Raw genomic sequence first — 19,049 nt, forward strand, 5'->3', positions numbered from 1 at the left:
GAGGAGGAGGAGGAGGAGGAGGAGGAGGAGGAGGAGGAGGAGGAGGAGGACTGAGGGAGGCGTGTGTGTTTCTTATTATGCCAGACACTGTATCCATCTCTATAACACTCCAGATGCCAGGACTGATGATTCTCTCCAAACCTACAGTCTTCATTCTCTCCTTTCCTTCTGATTCCACTGTAAGTCACTGCTATATGAACCCCTCCACTCCACTGGACCTCCCAGTAACAGCGACCAGTCAGACCAGTTGAACACATCAGCTGAGGATGGAACTCAAATCTGTCCTGATGATCAGGATATGACTGAACGTCCTTCACTCGTTCCACCTTCTTGTTGTTTTCAGACAGTTTGAGTTTTTCGTTCGCTGTGTTTGGATCCAGGGTGAGTTCACAGAAATCTGATGGACAGAAGAAAACACAGAGCAGCTGCAGTTATTGATCAGTGATCAGCTGATTTGACTTTAGGGAAAGACTAGAGAATGACTTGTTTGTAATTGTGTCCCTGGTTCACACACTGTTACTGTGACACAAATGACCATATGTTGGATTGGTGATGTGTGTGTTTTATAGCTGTAAGCTAGCTGCTAGCTGTGCAGTCACAAGGAAAGACGTCACATTAGTTGGAATATGAAACCACAGTTACACAACCTCACCTGGTACCACATTACAAACAAGGTTATAATTGTTAACAAAAACGAACAAAATGACGAAAACTAAAATTGAAAAAACATTTTCGTTAACTGAAATAAATAAAAACTCTAATTAAAAGAAAAAAAACGATAACTAACTGAAACTGTATTGTGAGCTTACAAAACTAACTAAAACATATAAAAATTATGGATAAAATTCCCTTCGTTTTCGTCTTTGTCAATGTCGGATTGATATCAAATTGATTTATTTCACTCCAGCAGTTTGAGCTGGTGACACCATAGGACACTTCACAGTCTGTCATGTCTGGTCACTGGTGGTTTCCAATCGTCTTCTGGTCCACACTCTACCTGGGACACACAGACTAAAGCTGGGACAAAGCAGCACAGTCCTGTCTGGGATTTACTTTAGTGATGCATGGGGTCATTTTTTTTTTTTTTTTTTTTGCGCTCACTGTGTGTGCGCGTGAGTGACAGAGACAGAGTGGAGCTAAATGACAGTCAATGTCAGACAGGTATTTGAACTAGTATCCAGGTAAAGACTGGAGAGTTTATCACCATGAAAAGGCCTTCCAAGGCCTTAACTGCACAGTTTAGAAGAGGAGAAAAGAGGAAGATGAAAACTAATCCAATTACAGAGGTATGGAACCTGTTATAATGTTAAAAACGTTTGATGTTACTAGCTACAGCTAGCTGAACTGAAATGATGCAAAGATGGCTAATAATGGAACTGGAGATGATTAAGAGATGAAATATCTGCTAAGGTGTGGTTTACTGATGAGGAACTGGGTTATATATGTTTATACAGTATATGTTTCTATGCAGTTTGACTGCTGGTTAGCTGGCTATATATATATATATATATATATATATATATATATATATATATATATATATATATTTATATATATATCTGTAACGGTACACAAAATTTTCGGTTTTGAAAGCCACGGTTCGGTTTTTTTCTATTTGGTACAGGAAGAAAGAAAACCCCTCAAAATGTCTTTAATACATTTATGAATTTTTGAACATTTTTCCCGCAATTTTTGGACACAACAGAATATAGAAAAACAGGAATAATATAATTCTGCTGCTATAAATCAAATAGAGAATAAAATAAATTATTAATATTACTAAATGTATTTTAAACATTAGTATTGCACTTTTCCCTGACAGGTAGTTTTGAACAAACAAAAAAAAAATCTAGTCACAGTTCTGTCAGTTCACATTCTGCATAAAAATATCAACAAAAAAATTTTGCATGAAGTGCAACATTAACAGGAGGGTAAACTGGTATTCTGTTTAAACAAACTGAAGAGCAACATTGACAACAAACTGAACCAAATGATTTATTTTAGGACAGAGTACAAACTGTTTAGGACACTTTGTGTACTTGTGTGTGTGTGTGCGTGTGTGTGTGTGTGTGTGTGTGTGTGTGCGTGCGTGTGCGTGTGCAAAGTGCGATTTGTCTGGGGGATGGCTTGTTTGTTGTTTTTTTGTTTTGTTTTTTTGGTCAGAGCCGGGGTGTGCAGTCCGGTCCATAACTAACGTAACTAACGCTGGTGTGAAACGAAAGTGAAACTTTATTTTTATATACTTTCAGTGGCCAACTCCGAGTTCTATTCCTCTGTTATACAGCGAGAGAGAGAGAGAGAGAGAGAGAGAGAGAGGGAGAGAGAGAGAGAGAGAGAGAGAGAGAGAGAGCGCTAGTGTCAGTGTTTTAGAACTACCGTAGTCTATCTTATCACCGTCTCTTTCCTCGTTGTCTTTCACCTGAACCTGAAGTGATCCCAAACTGGACTGTAATAATGGTGGAGGGTCTCCAGTCTCTTCCTTCCAGGTTGACATCATATTTGCTTTTGTTTTTTTTAGTTTTTTTTTTTACCTTATATCAGCTGCTATGTCGTATTTCGGGTCGATGTGTGCGTCCTTCAATATGTCCGTGTGAAAGTTGCGCGGATTTAAAGTTCCGCATCAAACAATGTCTTTCGTTCTCCTTTTTCTTTTTCTCATCATGCTGTGACGTTTTGGTACAGCTGTGTACCGAACCGAACAGGTGTGTACCGAAACGATTCAGTTCGGTACGTGTACCGTTACAGGCCTAATATGTATACATACATACATACATTATATATATATATATATATATATATATATATATATATATATATATATATATATATATATATATATATATATACACACACACACACACACACACACACACACATATATATATATATATATATTTATATATATATGTGTGTGTGTGTGTGTGTGTGTCGATCTGCTTTAACTGCCGGTTAGCTGGTTTATATATGTTTCTTTCTGGTTTAACTGCTGGCTGCTTTGCGCATCTCCTCTCACACTTTGCACATCTTCGCATTGTTTTCACGTAAGTGACGTTGTGTATGGCTCGCACCCCCACCCCCCCAACCTGCTATAGGGAATTTATACATCATAATGTACATGTGTTTGTGTCTCTGCTCAGTCAATGAGCCGCTGTAACCCGACCCCCAAATAAAGTGTCCGGAGTAACCCACTGATCCGTGCCTCACTAATTTCTTTGAATAGGATGGTGAGGAAGATAAAATATATGAAATAACTAAAACTAATACTAAAACTAAACTCAAACTAAGCATTCAGAAAAAAATGATAACTAATAAAAACTAGCAAACATGTTCTTAAAACTAATTAAAACTAACTGAATTAGAGAAAAAAAAGTCAAAACTAAATAAAAGTAAACTATAATTAAAAATCCAAAACTATTATAACCTTGATTACAAACACTAATACTCAACAAAAGAATAAAAACTGAACACACTAATCAGTCAAATTAATCATCAATCAGTCAAATGAATGAAAATGAACAAACAACAAAACTAAATACAAAATTAACAAAACTAATACAAGAAAATATAAAATGAATTCGCAAAAACAGCAATAATGAAACAAACTGAACAAAATAATCAGAAGAATGAATAAAAATGAAGAAAATACTCAGAGAAAATTAATAAAATGTTGTTGTTGTTGTAAAATTTTGTTGAATATTTAAAGGATGTCCTTTGTAACTTTGCTGTTCTCACTCTGTTTAATTAGTTTTTTGTTAGTTTTGGTTCAGTTTGTGTTTCATTAAACACAAGTACTGATAGTTCAAGTCCTAGTAGTTCATTCAAAGACCAAACACAGACGTCATGTAGTTATCATGAAAATCTTCCACATAAATATGAGACTAAATAAATGCTGATCATGTGATCCCATGGATAATGTGTGTTCCAATGCAGATCACTGATGGGTCGCAGCATCACAGCACTTTAAACCTCCACAGGTTTCAGTTCTGATGGTTTTGGGTAAATTCATGATGGATATAAATAAAGGTCTGGTCTGAAACTGGTCTGAGTCACTTTTATTTCACAGAAGTAGAGGCTGACCAATATGGGTTTTTCTAAGGCCGATGCCGATTTTTAAAAATTTGGTCAGGTGATGGCCGATACCTACAGCCGATTTTTAAGGTCGATATTTAAGGCAGATTTATTTTTGTTTTTTAAAGCACATTGACCGTAAAAAAAATAATTGAAACACTCAGATAATTAAGATTTTTATACAGCAATATAAATGAAATTGTTAATACATGTACACATAGTACTCTTTGAACATTTACTGAACTTCAAGTGCTCCCCACACAGGTGCCTGATCAAATATCTTATAACATTTGAACTACTGATCAAATATCGGCTTTCAAAAAAAAATGAAGGCTGATTTTGAAGAAAATAAATATATTGGCCCGATACATCAGCTGGCCCATTAGCGTTTTTAGCCCATTTTGGGGGGGGGCTGAAGCACCCCTAAATTGATTCCCAGCACCCCTAAAATATTTTAAGATTGCTGAAATTTTTCTTTTTTCTTGTTTACTTTATGTCCATTCTTAACATGCTGGAAAAATGTCAAAACCATATACAGTACATGGTTGAAACATAATATTTTAACAACAAAAATACAGCACCCCCCACCCATCAAGTCTCGAAAATGGTTTGATCCACTCCATCTCTCCCCCCTTTCCCTGACTCAGACTCTGGGCTCCACCTGTACAGAGCAGTGTGCAGGCGCTGCCTTCTACAGTTGGGTGCAATAGTGTACATACCTGGTGTTAACCAGGACATTTGTTTACTTCTACCACTTAATACCAACACATTATTATCATCTCTAGTCCATATTTTTGCTGCATCGAAATGTAGATCACTTTTTATGCTGTTAGGTGGGAGTGAGCTGATGTTTTTTTCTAGCTAGGAAACATTCCATGTGGTTCAGTCCACCTCTGTCCTCTGTTTGAACTGGACTGAGAGAAGCTGCTGTTGTGTTTTTGCATGAGTTCAGATTAAAGACAAGGAGAGACTGACTTTATATGACTGGAAAACTGACTGGATGACCATTAACTCCTAGTGTGTGTGTGTGTGTGTGTGTGTGTGTGTGTGTGTGTGTGTGTGTAGGTGTGTAGGTGTGTGTGTGTAGACAGGAACATACAATTGTTTTTTTGTTTTGTTTTTTTAAAAACAAAACAAAAAAACAGCCAGATTCAGGTAAGAGTGTAAGATCAACTTGTGTAACTTCATTTTCCACAGCAACCAAATATTCGATTACAATGATGTTGTAAGTTGAATAAATGTACCAGTTTATATTTCTTGTTAGATATAAAACACATTGTTTAGTTATTTGCCTTTTGGTTAAAACACAAAGAGAGAGAGGAGAGCAAAGAGACACTGAACATATACACTGGTCTACAGTTTTTTTTAGAAATTATCTCCCTCAGGGATTAAATTTGTTAAATGTTACGTATTTTAATCAGATTAATTGGAAAACAAATGACAAAAGTGCTGGTTTGCCGATGTTTTGACGGTATATGATTAAGTGCTATTCCACATATATATTGGTTTATGTACATTTATACAACAGATTTATAAATATTCCACTGATAGAACCTGTACAGTGTATTGTCATGCACAGACAGTGTTGTGAAGTAGATCTGATAGATCTGACACTAATATTCCATGTATATGTATATGTATATGTATATGTATATGTATATGTACATGTATAGGTATAGGTATAGGTATAGGTTGAGGAGCTGCTGTATCAAAATGGAGGATTGTCTTCCACCAGCAATTAGGGTTAGAGTATATTTCTTTTATGATTCCAGTCCATTCCTCTTTTATAGTGGCTCAGCATTTAAATAACTTCTATCAGATTTGATGGTTTAGGCACAGAGTTTCTCATACCCAAAAAATGTTACGCTTTTCTTTAACAACTGTGCGAACGATGGTCTGAAGTTGCGTTAAAATGTACAAAACAGTGAAATGTCTCTTGCCTGACCAGGCAGCACTCTGGGTGCTCAGCACCCCTAAACCTCTGATCCTAGAATCACCCATGAGCCGGCCGATATATCAGTCTACCTCTACGGAAAAGCTCTGAGATGTGAGTTGTAGTTGTGGTTTTTCTGTCTAATGTCATGTAGGCAGTAGTCAAGGACAGATAGACAGGAACTGGAATTTACTGACATTTCATTCCAATGGTTCTGTTCAGTCTGTGTCTCCAAGTTCACTGTCAAAAACCTTCTGATCAAAAACAAACTGTATTAACGACCACCTCTGCATACATTTATTCATTTGATCTTTCCCTTTTTCCTAATTGTCCATAAAACCCATAATATTACAGCCTTTATCTAATGGATAATAAATGTTTCTGGAAGTGATTTGATGTTTTGGTTGAACTTGTTACTGTGACAAACTTTCCTCCTGATCGACTCAGCTGTGTTTTTGACTTTATTGTTTGTTCGTTTTCCACCTTTATCAGACAGCGGCACAAGAACGACACTAGAATGATCCATAAAGACAGAAGAGGTGTGATTGGCCAATGGTCGGAGGTTCTGAGGACTTGTCCCTCAGGGTGTTTGTGTCATGTGATCCATGTCCTGACCAATCAGCTGTCAGCTCACCCACTGTCTTCACTGACAGTTGATGTGTTTTCTAATGTGGTACCAGCTCTCACTGTATGTTCAGGTTGGGTTTCATCTGTAATCCAATGTAAATCCACTTACACTTCCTCAGACCTGGTCTCAACCATCGGACTCCACTGGGCTCCAACCTGAAAGGAGAAGGGGGGGGTCAGATCAGCATTAAACATGGACATTCCATCACTCTGATCCACTCCAGCTTTTCTGTTCACATCCAGTCAATGGTTCCTGTCAGTCCCTTATTGAACGTCTGTATCTGTGACCGTGGTCTGGAACTTCAGTAAAGGATGTGGAATCAGCTGTGACAGAGTGTTCCTGTCAGCTCCACCTGTTCTATCACACATTATCTGTGTGTGCATCAGCTCAGTCCATACCTGACAGTGTCCAGTGTCCAGTGTGGATCCTCCACTAGAGCAGACAGCTCCTGTCCTGAGGCTCCTGGATGGTTGTAGCTCAGGTCTAGCAGTCTGAGATGGGACGGATTGGACTTTAGGGCTGAGACCAGAGAAGAACATCCTTCCTCTGTGATCAGACATCCTGACAGTCTGCAACACAAAACATCACACATCATCTGAGGAGGAAGAGAAGCAGCGTCAGCTGTTGGACACAATTATTCTGAGGATGGATTTCATTCCAAATGGGATTTACCTGGAGCCAGTTTCTATTTGACTGACTGGGTTCAGTACCAGATCTGAACTGGACTAAGACTAGTCCAGTCCCTGTCCAAAGTCTGGAAAGACCTGATCTTTTATTGTTACTCAGACAAATTTAACTGGATGAAGATTGACTTTGACCAAATAAAGACACAAATGTACTGATATTGGTCCAAAAACATCAAGTGCATAAATGAACATCCTTCACCACCTCCAAATCAAAGGTCTAGTGGTTCTTGGGTTCCAGTGTTTGAACAGACAAACCAGTTCCACTCCAGTCCAACCCTCAGACTGTAGACACTTTACTGTCCTTTGTCTAAATGAGTCTAAATCTGTAGATTTAGACTCATTTGGTTCAAATACATCTTCATACAGTTTAGTTCCTGTGTTTGTTTCATAGAAATAAAGGAACATGCATGTGTTTCATGTCAGACACTGAACAGCTGGTCTGAAAACCAGGTCAGACTGATCCACTACAGGTACATCATGGTTTTAATCATCATCGTTCACACTGGTTGAACAATCCAAACCTGAGAGTCTCCAGTTTACAGTCTGGACTCCTTAGTCCATCTGACAGGATCTTCAGTCCTGAATCCTTCAGGTCCATGTTGTTGAGGTCCAAATGAGTCAGACTAGAATACTGGGATCCGAGAACTGAGGACAGACCTTCACAGCTTCTCTCTGACAGGTTACAGATACTCGACCTGGAGGACACAGATGATATTTGGATTACAGTCAGGTCAGGTCTGGACTGAAGGACCATCACAGTCCACATAGATCTCAGTTTGTTCTACAGCTCAGATCCAAATAAAGCTGCACAACTGAGTGAAAAACCCTTTTTTTAAATTGTAATTTGAGTTGTTTGTTTGTTTATCAAAGAAAAAGCACATGAGTCATTTAACAATGTCAAATCTATCATTAAAACTGAAACTAGAATAAAAATACCGAAACTTCAAAGTAAAAAACACTTTAATGTTGTGATTTTCATTTTTCCTGTTTTCCACAGTATCTCCATCTATTCAGTGTCACTAAATCCAAATCATCTCCATAAAACACAGGTTGTGTTGAACTTTATTGTGTTGAATTTTCCATCTGGATCAGCCTAAATCCACCTAAATCCTGAACTTTAAATTGTAATTTTTGTCCATTTTATAATTACACAGGTTGATTTAATGATTACACTTGTGTTTGACCTGATTGTGCAGCTCTAGATCTAATACACCTGCATTTAAACAAGTACAACATGATTTAATAAAACTCACTCAGGACCAAAAGATCAGAAATAATTGAATTCAGATTTTAACTTTATCTGACCTGAGAGTCTCCAGTTTACAGTCTGGACTCCTTAGTCCATCTGACAGGATCTTCAGTCCTGAATCCTCCAGGACCATGTTGATGAGGTCCTGATGAGTCAGACTACAGGACTGGGATCTGAGAACTGAGGACAGACCTTCACAGCTTCTCTCTGACAGGTTACAGATACTCCACCTGGAGGACACAGATGATATTTGGATTACAATCAGGTCAGGTCTGGACTGACGGACCATCACAGTCCACATAGATCTCAACTCAGGGAGGAACACGATGCTGCTGAGAGTAAGAGTGGTTGGTTGGGTTCCACTACTAGCCTCTACATTTGATTCTTTGTCTTCTCTGTGTTCATCTCATGGTGTGTCTGGTAGGGCTGCAGTGACTACTGTTAAAAACTCCACTTTGTGGTTGAGGAGGGGCGGGGCCTAGCCTCACCTATCAGGTCACACCCATGCATTTAAGAGGAAGGATCAGACCCAGCACACCCTCTTTTCCTTTGTTGGATGGAGCATGTGGCCTGAGTAAAAGACTAAGTTAATGCATTAACTGGATATAGATGCGGATGTGAGTAAGTTGTACTTTATGTTGTGGTTATTTGAATCTCCTTCAGTTTGTTTAGAATTGTTTGGATAATAGAACTTTTGTTTCCCTTTGTTGAACATTGACAACACCTCATCCATTCATCCTGTAAATAATCCTGTTGAAGACTAAAATAAAAGCATAAAGGGAACCCTTAACCAGTTTCATATCTGACTGTATGCCACTGCAGAAGTTTGAATTATTGAATCTCAATCTGCCCTTCAACATCACCCTTCATAGTTTTCACAACTAGTGTGGAATAAACCCTCGTCTGTCCTTCACACGTCCAGTCAGATGCTCCAGTATTTTATTACTGCAATGAATAGAAATAAGAGCCTTTGTTTGATTTGTTTTTCACTTTGTAATATGTTCACATGAGTCGACTGTTGAGTTGGTCATTAGTTGAAGCCCAAGTGTCTGGACCGTAAACGGGAAGGGTATTCTAGTGGACTGGATCACATTTGAACCTCCAAAGCTGTTTATGTCTGGACATGGACGTTTCATCTGCACAGTATCTGTTCTTTAAAAGGCCGGTGTAAAAGCAGCAAAAACAAGGATGCTCAGAAAACATGTTGTCATGGCGGAGTGTACACAGCCAAAATACTGTTGGGACTTCTACTCCTGGATCAGGACTTAATCCAGGATCTGCCATGTTTGAACAGCCGGTCTGATCTGTGGGACCACAACATACTGTCAATCAAACACTCAGGCTGACACCTGGACCTGCCAGACCTGGATAACACCTGGACCCTCCGGACCCGGATAACACCTGGACTTGCCCAGTCCTGGCTTAAACCTGGATCTATCTAGAATGTGAGTACTTCCTTTGTCAAACACACAGACACATATTCATTAAAGCACTGACCCATTCCATTAATGTCTCCATTACATTAGCCAAAGAAACAGCTCTGAACGTGTCACTTGAGGCTCTGTCAGAGGTGACTGTGTCATTCCTCTGCGTAGGAGTATTTTCAGTAAGTCGGCCTGGTCAGTGAGGAGTGCAAGTGAGTGGAACTCAGTACCTGAGGAGGTTAAACTGCTTACAACATATAAGGCCTTCACAAAAAAATTGAAAATGTGGCTTATCAACACCTATAGCTGCCAACACTAAAAGACAAGCCTGTTGTGATGTTTTAATGTTGTGATCAAATGTTGTCGTGATATGTTGTGATGTCTTATTCTCTTTTAATTGTATAATAAGTGTTCGAATATGTATCTTGTATTATATTGTACAGGTATTGTGTGTTTTGTGCTCCCTTAACAGTCTGTTATGTATATGTTATTTGTTACATTAGTGCCCTATCAAGTGTCTAACCATGTCTTTCTCCTGTAAATGTTTTTTTTTTTACTGCCTTTTTAAAACTTGGCCGGGGAAAACTAGCCTTCTGGCTAATTCTGGCTTTTTTTTTAACCATGTGTAACCATGTGTTTTATAAAATTGCATTGTCCCCTTTCAAATAAACTAAACTAAACATCCTGTAAATTTCCTTCTGGTTGGAACTGGTTGGAAAAAAAATGTCATCATACGTGATTTTAAATCAGGAAGTCAGGACAGTATTAGTAACCAGTGGCGTCACTAGGCCTATTTTAGGGGGCTGAAGCCCCTCTAAATTATTCTTCAGCCCCCCTAATTGATTTGGTGCTTTTAATTAATTAAATAATAATAATAATAATAATAATAATAATAATAATAATAATAATAATTATTATTATTATTATTATTATTATTATTATTATTATTATTTTCTTTTAATTTTTTTTTACAAAAAGTTCTGACAAATTCAATATAATGTGGCCAGAATGTGAGTTTAAATAAATAATCACATAACCTGTCATTATTAACTTAAATATGATCATAAATCTGTCAGTTTCCCTTCACTTCGTAGTGTAAGGTAGAAAGCCCCTTCAGCCCGTCCTCATCTAGTCCATTCCACTTGTCCATATAGAGTACACCCACATCACTGAAAATCCAGTCCACGTTTTCCCTGCTGCCTTACTTGCACTTGTTTACCATTGTAACGCACGTACCCCTTTTCCACCAAACTACTTCCAGGGCTGGTTTGGAGCTGGTGCCTCTCACTTAGCACCAGTTCTTTGTGTTTCCACCACCCAAGCACTTGCGAAACCGGTTCCAGGCAGGCACCAACTTTGAGCTGGGCTAAACTGGGGCCAAAGAGCCGGCCGAAAAGAATCCCACATTTGAACCTGCTGGACTGGGTTTAAGGGATAGGCCGGTGAATCTGACTACCGGTGCACTGAACTGGGACACAGCAGACACAGACTGGAGGCTTTGGACTGTGGACGAGTCTGTTGTTCAAACAGCGGCAAAGGATACTGGTAAGTTTTGTTTCTCAAACGCCTTGTTAATAGCTCACAAAAAGTTGACTTTAAAGATTAAAGTGTGCTACAAACGTTACGGATGTTAAATCGCTAGCTGCTGGTATGCGAACAAGCTAACAATAACATTTCTGTGTTTCCTCCGAAACGCTCTTTCCTCAGTGGGTTGATAAAAGTCAGAACTGAACCCAGTAGTTAACTGAACCGTGTTCCAGTAGACAGGGTTATTGTTCTAACAGTAGTTAACTGAACTGTGTTCCAGTAGACAGGGTTATTGTCCACATTATGGAGAACATGTCCAATTAACGCACGGTTTCTTTGTTTTGTTCTTTACAGTTGTTGTCCATGGATGAGGAGGCAGATTCACACCAACACCACCTGGATTTTTCTTCCCCTTTGTAAAGTTTTTGAAGCATTTTTTTTTTTATTTGAGCCAATTTTTTTTTTTGTACTTAAGTGTGAATAAACCCATTTGAAATGCATAAAGTTCATTTGGTTTGTATTTCCTGTGCCTCACATTAACTTGGGTTACAATATTGTTCTGCTGACCTCACTAATTATCAGTTTATAGAATATCTTTATATAATGTTTCTACTTTTGTCATATAGAAACCCGTATTTGTGTTTTTCGCCTGTGGATTACAATATAGGCTTGTAAGCACAAGAGCAGCGCTTGCTTCTGAGTGAGCATCTCCCGCACCAGACCCAGTCATGTGATCACGTTTTACGATGACGTAATGACGCGGCTCTGACTTGGCTCCAATTTGCTCTTAGCATATGGAAAAGCAAACCGGTTCTTTGGAGGCACCAGGTTGGAACCAGTTAAACACTGGCTCTAGCACTGGCACCGAACTAGTACCAGGTTCTTTTTGGTGTAAAAGGGGTATGTATTGAGACATGAACTACCTTCCTCCATGTCATGGACAGCACATAATTCCATATCATCTTTACACAGTACTACATCACATTTAGAGGGCATAGGCTTTTAGAAATAGCCCAAAAATAGCCTAAAGTTCAAAATGGTCTTTTATCCCTTAATAGGCCAAAAACGGTGAGCCACAATATAATAGGCAGCTGTGGTCAACTGAGCCTTTTACTCAGTTTACATTCACAAATTTTGGAGAAAAGGTGACCATTATTCATCCTCAATCATTAATATTATACATCATAGGTTTAAGATGATGTTAGACTCTCATCTGGACAAAGGGCTGATACAGTGGTGGGATTGTATGTCAGTGGAACTTGTACATAGATCATGGTTGGATTATCACACATTCTTGTTATATACTGTATGCTTTTATGAAAAATCTTTGGCATTTCTAAGAAATTTAAAAGCTGGATTAAATTCAATAGCCTAATAATTCTGTGTCAAGAATGGATGTCAGCTGCTTCTTGGGGGCTGAGCCCCCCCAAAGGTCAGATCCTAGAAACGCCCCTGTTAGTAACCATCAGCCAATCTCTATTTTACCAGTTCCACATCTGGAACACAACGCCAAATGAACTAAAACTAATCACAGACGACAAAACATTCACAGCAAAGGTTTAGAACTGGATGAAAACCAAACTAGAATCAACCCACTTCTAAAATGGATCATATTTGGTCAAGTCGGAATGTTTGATCTTTTTCTCGTCTTTTCTTTTAGGATGTGAATGTAAACTTTAATTCCCTAATTTTGCATCTGGATCAGCCTAAATCTATCTAAATCCTAACCTTTAAATTGTGGTCTTTGTCCATTTTATAATTACACAGGTTGATTTAGTGATTAGACTTGTGATTGACTTTATTGTGCCGCTCTAGATCTAATACACCTGCATTTAAACAACTCAGTCAGGACCAATAGATCAGAAATAATTGAATTCAGATTCTAACTTTATCTGACCTGAGAGTCTCCAGTTTACAGTCTGGACTCCTTAGTCCATCTGACAGGATCTTCAGTCCTGAATCCTTCAGGTCCATGTTGTTGAGCTCCAGATGAGTCAGACTACAGGACTGGGATCTGAGAACTGAGGACAGACCTTCACAGCTTCTCTCTGACAGGTTACAGATACTCAACCTGGAGGACACAGATGATATTTGGATTACAATCAGGTCAGGTCTGGACTGACGGACCATCACAGTCCACATAGATCTCAGCTCAGGGAGGAACACGATGCTGCTGACAGTAGGAGTGGTTGGTTGGGTTCCACTACTAGCCTCTATATTTGATTAGAATTAGAATTGCCTTTATTGTCATTTGACAGTACAAAGTACATCAAACGAAATTGAGTTCGATGATTAGGGACATCGGGCAGCTGCTCCTGCTAGAGCGCTGCCACAAACCCTTTTCTTCGAAAAAAGAATTACAGTGGAGATAATGCAAGCCCATACATCACATACATAAGACATTATAAACACAGTACACGTGGTCATGTGATGAACTTTTTCAATGGATTTGGTTGTGGGAGGGGGACAGGAAGAGAAGAAGAATGTTGTGAGGCAGATGGAGATGGGGGGGGTTGTTAAATGCTTTTATGTGGTGAGTCCTTGAAAGTCTGTTTGTGTATGAAAAATAAGAGACTCAGACTTCTGTCCTTTATCAGTTCATTCAGTCCTGAATCTTGGCCTTGGAAGGATGTTTTGACTGCAAAGGAACAGATTAGACCAGAGTAGCTCCAAATGCTTTACCGGCTCCCAGGAGGAACAGAATTAAATAAGGAAAAAATGATTTGATTTATGCTTAATTTAGTTATAATTTAATTTTTGTTATAACTGGGCCTCAGCATTACTCATCACTTCAGAGCAGGTAGATCCTGCACAGTTCGTCTTTTTACCCACAGTCCCGCGATTTGCCGGAGCGCATCCACGGTCTGTCCAGCGATGTAATCCAACTTTTGTGTGAGTCCACAGCTCATGCAATCCTCCGACTGTGCCACCATCCACTGTAAAACCTTCACGTTGTCACTAACCGCTCCGAAGTGCTCCTTAATTTCAATTGACAGCAGCGGGGTCTCTATGTGTGCTGCTGTCTTTACAACTTTGTGATAAACCAGGGCAACTCCAAGACCAATTAGAAGGTGTCCTGTTATCAAAAATCCAATCAGGTAAATATCATATCCTCCACCGACAGAACCCACAGCCATACTACCTTCACTTGTTTCAAGAGTCGATCGCATACTGCAAAAGTTCTGTCAGGGCAGGCGGGCTCCTCCCAACGCCTTTGTTCCTGGGTGAAAAAATCTTGTCAATTGCACTGAGTGTCCAGTTGATCAATTCCATAATTTAGTTGTTCGGGAATACAGCAAGCAGGGGATCCAAAGACAAAAACAGATGAGACGCAGAGGCAAAAGCAGGAGAAAAAAGAGGAAGGCAAGGACAGCTCAGAAACACGTCTGCTCTCGACAGAGGACAGGAAGTAAGTGTCTTCTCTGTGTTCATCTCATGGCGTGTCTGGTAGGGCTGCAGCGACTACTGTTAAAAACTCCACTTTGTGGTTGAGGAGGGGCGGGGCCTAGCCTCACCTATCAGTCCACACCCATGCATTTAAGAGGAAGGATCAGACCCAGCACACCCTCTTTTCCTTTGTTGGACAGAGCATGTGGACTGGGTAAAAGACTAAGTTAATGCATTGACTGGATATAGATGCATCTGTGAGTAAGTTGTACTTTACATTGTGGTTATTTGAATCTCCTTCAGTATGTCTTGAATTGTTTGGATAATAGAACTTTTGTTTCCCTTTGTTGAACATTGACAACACCTCATCCATTCATCCTGTAAATAATCTTGTTGAAGACTAAAATAAAAGCATAAAGGGAATCCCTGACCAGTTTCATATCTGGCCGTATGCCAATGCAGAAGTTTGAATTATTGAATCTCAATCAGCCCTTCAACATCACCCTTCATAGTTTTTACAACTAGTGTGGAATAAACCCTAGTCTGTCCTTTACACGTCCAGTCAGACGCTCCAGTATGGGGCCATTATTATAGCAATATTATTTGCAAATGCGTGTGGAGAGTTGAGTGTCCGTATTTCAATCTGTCTGTGCGCAGTCGGATTTGCACATGTGTAAATGAATCTGTAAATGCGTGATGAGATTTGTGTGTCTGTACAACAATCTGCAAATGTGTAAAAAAACTTGTGTGTGTGTAATCAGATTTGAAAAGTCAAAGTATTTTCACTACAAGACCCAGAAATACAGACAAATCATTGGTTACAAGTCAAGCGGCTTCTCGATTGGCTCTCTTTACACACGTGAATTTTGCTACACTTCTGCCGTGAGAGATCCACAAATGCGTACCGGGATTTGTCTGTAAAACCAGGGTTTGTGTGCCTGGGCTCAGGCTCACAGGCTCCCTCATTCCGGCTGCATTCAGCTTTGCTCGTTCTTGTACCTGACGTGAGTTTACGTGAGTTGTGCTTGCAAGGTTCACCAACTGCCACTAAAAATCGAAGAAGAAGATTCACCTGGGCAAGGAAAGATGGCTGCAAACGACGAGACATATGGGGCCATATATTACTACCAATGTAAAGAGCGAGCAAAGCCGAACGCAGCCGGAATGAGGGAGCCTGTGAGCCTGAGCCCATGAATTCAGATTCTAACTTTATCTGACCTGAGAGTCTCCAGTTTACAGTCTGGACTCCTTAGTCCATCTGACAGGATCTTCAGTCCTGAATCCTTTGGGTCGTTGGTGCTGAGGTCCAAATGTCTCAGACTACAGGATTTGGATCTGAGAACTGAGGACAGACCTTCACAGCCTCTTTCTGATAGGTCACAGACAGTCAATCTGCAGAAACAGAACAGATTGGTTTAAAAACAGCAGCAGAATAAACTGATCTTCTCTAAACTCCACTTCATTTCATTTCCAGTATTTCTACAGATAAGCACTAGTTTTGGTCAAATATCAGGTTATAAAGTCAATGGATCACAGAGCTACTATTTCCTGTTAACACTCAGACAAACCGTATGGACCTTCATTGCTGTTCATTTATGACTATGGTTATGACCCCTTTATTTATCTGAGGGTCTCAGTAACACGTACATTTACAGATTTATTTAAAGAGAATCTATAACCAGCACTGAAGACCAAACAGGATCTAAATCCATGGTCCACCATAAACTAATTCACATGTTTGATGGACTGGATCAGATGTGCTCCTACTGTCATACACATGAAGTGGATTGGATGTGAATTCCATCAAGTTATGATGTTGATTAATATGATCAGCGTCGTGGTTTGACAAGGAATGAAGAAAGTGTAAAAATGTCCTAAACCAGACTCTAAATTCAATAAACTTCACTCTGTTTGGACTCACACAGCTTTGTTGGAGGCTTTGACGACTGGCAGCAAATTCAGAAGAGCCTCCTCTGAACCAGAGTATTTGTTCAGGTCAAACTCATCCAGATCTTTATCTGATGACAGTAACATGAAGACCAGAGCTGACCACTGAGCAGGAGACAGAACATCTGGGTTGAAATGTCCATCTCTCAGGTACTGTTGGATCTGATCCACCAGAGATCGATCCTCCAGTTCATTCAGACAGTGGAACAGGTTGATGCTTTTCTCTACAGACAGTTTATCATCGATCTTCCACTTGATGTACTCAGCTGTCTCCTGATTGGTCTTTAAGCTACTTCCTGTCTGTTTCATCAGACCTTGTAGGAGTCTGTGATTGGTCTGCAGTGATAGACCCAGGAGGAAGCGGAGGAACAGGTCCAGGTGTCCATTTGGACTCTGTAAGGCCTGGTCCACAGCGGTCTGGTAGAACTGTGTCTCTGCAGATCCAGACCTCTGGGATGTGGTTTGTTCTTCTGACAGCAGATTGACTCCGGTGTTGATGAAGGTCTGATGAACATGAAGAGAAGCCAGAAACTCCTGGATACTCAGATGGATGAAGCAGAACCTCTTGTCCTGGTACAGTCCTCTCTCCTCTTTGAAGACCTCTGTGAACACTCCTGAGTACACTGAGGCTGAGCTGATATCGATGCCACACTCTGTCAGGTCTGATTCATAGAAGATCAGGTTTCCTTTCTTCAGCTGCTCAAAGGCCAGTTTTCCCAGAGACTCAATCATCTTCCTGGTCTCTGGACTCCAGTGTGGATCTGTCCCAGATTTTCCATCATACTTGACGTTCTTGACTTTGGCCTGAACCACCAGGAAGTGGATGTACATCTGAGTCAGGGTCTTGGGCAGTTGTCTTCTCTCTGTGGTCTTCAACACGTCCTCCAGAACTCTAGCAGTGATCCAGCAGAAGACTGGGATGTGACACATGATGTGGACGCTTCGTGATGTCTTGATGTGGGAGATGATTGTGTTGGTCTGTTCTTCATCTGTGAACCTCTTCCTGAAGTACTCCTCCTTCTGGGGGTCAGTGAACCCTCTGACCTCTGTTACCATGTCAACACACTGAGCAGGGATCTGATTGGCTGCTGCAGGTCGTGTGGTGATCCAGAGGCGAGCAGAGGGAAGCAGGTTCCCCCTGATGAGGTTCATCAGCAGCACATCCACTGAGGTGGACTCTGTAACATCAGTCAGGATCTGAGTGTTGTTGAAGTCCAGAGGAGGTCGACACTCATCCAGACCGTCTAAGATGAACACCACCTGGAGGTCTTCAAAGATCCAGATTCCTGCTTCTTTGGTTTCAGTGAAGAAGTGATGAACCAGTTCCACCAAGCTGAACTTCTTCTGTTTCAGCACATTCAGCTCTCTGAAGGTGAATGGAAATATGAAGTGGATGTCCTGGTTGGCTTTGTCTTCAGCCCAGTCCAGACTGAACTTCTGTGATAAGACTGTTTTCCCGATGCCGGCCACGCCCTTTGTTAGCACTGTTCTGATTGGTTGATCTCTGTCAGGTGGTGTTTGAAAGATGTCTTCACATGAGATGGTTGTTGGTGGTCTGTGTGGGTTCCTGGATGCTGTTTCAATCTGTCTGACCTCATGGTCCTGGTTGACCTCTGTAGTCCCTCCCTCTGTGATGTAGAGCTCTGTGTAGATCTGGTTCAGGAGGGTTTTGGGGTTTCCTGCTTTAGCGATGCCCTCAAACACACACTCAAACTTCTGCTTCAGGTTACGTTTCAGTTCACACTGAACTCCAGACTGACTTCCTGAATGCAGACCCAGATAAAACCATCAGTCTCACAGTAAATCCAAGTATTTTCATCTGTTCAATCTGTACAGAATGGTCTTACTGCAGTGCAGATGCTCAGCCAGCTCCTCTGTAGTCTCTGAAACACATTCTGTTTTAAAGTCTATCAGTCGACCCATGGAGTCATCACTCTTCATGGACACACAGCGGGGTCCAGGTCCAGGTCCAGGTCCAAGTCCAGGTCTGTGAACATTGATGGTACAGTGGTTTTAGTGCTGAACTCTGATATTGATCTGGTTGATGTTGTACATTGTGTTATATAATTAAACATAACACAGTGAAATCTAACTTTCTGTAACATAGTGTAGTTTAATATAAGTAACAAATTCATGTTGTGTCATTTAATGTTACATTAATCCGACAGTTTTAATGGACTGTTTTACATGAGGTTAATAT

General features: G+C 40.2%; 2 protein-coding genes and 1 pseudogene across 2 annotated transcripts in view; 2 read left to right on the forward strand and 1 right to left on the reverse strand.

Moving 5' to 3' along the window:
• Window positions 1-19,049, forward strand: part of LOC115436284 (zinc finger protein 345-like) — a 589,760-nt gene that overhangs the window by 301,701 nt on the left and 269,010 nt on the right. The gene's annotated exons all lie outside the window — the stretch shown is intronic.
• Window positions 1-19,049, forward strand: part of LOC115435837 (zinc finger protein 420-like) — a 363,895-nt pseudogene that overhangs the window by 106,618 nt on the left and 238,228 nt on the right.
• Window positions 1-19,049, reverse strand: part of LOC115435836 (uncharacterized) — a 1,131,008-nt gene that overhangs the window by 332 nt on the left and 1,111,627 nt on the right. Inside the window, exons 12-17 of the mRNA XM_030158449.1 lie at window positions 18,697-18,836; window positions 16,824-18,612; window positions 13,413-13,586; window positions 7,028-7,198; window positions 6,738-6,784; window positions 28-397 (exon numbers count right to left, since the gene is read on the reverse strand). Of these exons, the coding sequence (XP_030014309.1) occupies window positions 28-397; window positions 6,738-6,784; window positions 7,028-7,198; window positions 13,413-13,586; window positions 16,824-18,612; window positions 18,697-18,836 (2,691 nt within the window). The remainder of the gene's footprint in view (window positions 1-27; window positions 398-6,737; window positions 6,785-7,027; window positions 7,199-13,412; window positions 13,587-16,823; window positions 18,613-18,696; window positions 18,837-19,049) is intronic.

Source organism: Sphaeramia orbicularis, chromosome 16 (assembly GCF_902148855.1).
Source record: "Sphaeramia orbicularis chromosome 16, fSphaOr1.1, whole genome shotgun sequence".
NCBI classification, from domain to species: domain Eukaryota; kingdom Metazoa; phylum Chordata; class Actinopteri; order Kurtiformes; family Apogonidae; genus Sphaeramia; species Sphaeramia orbicularis.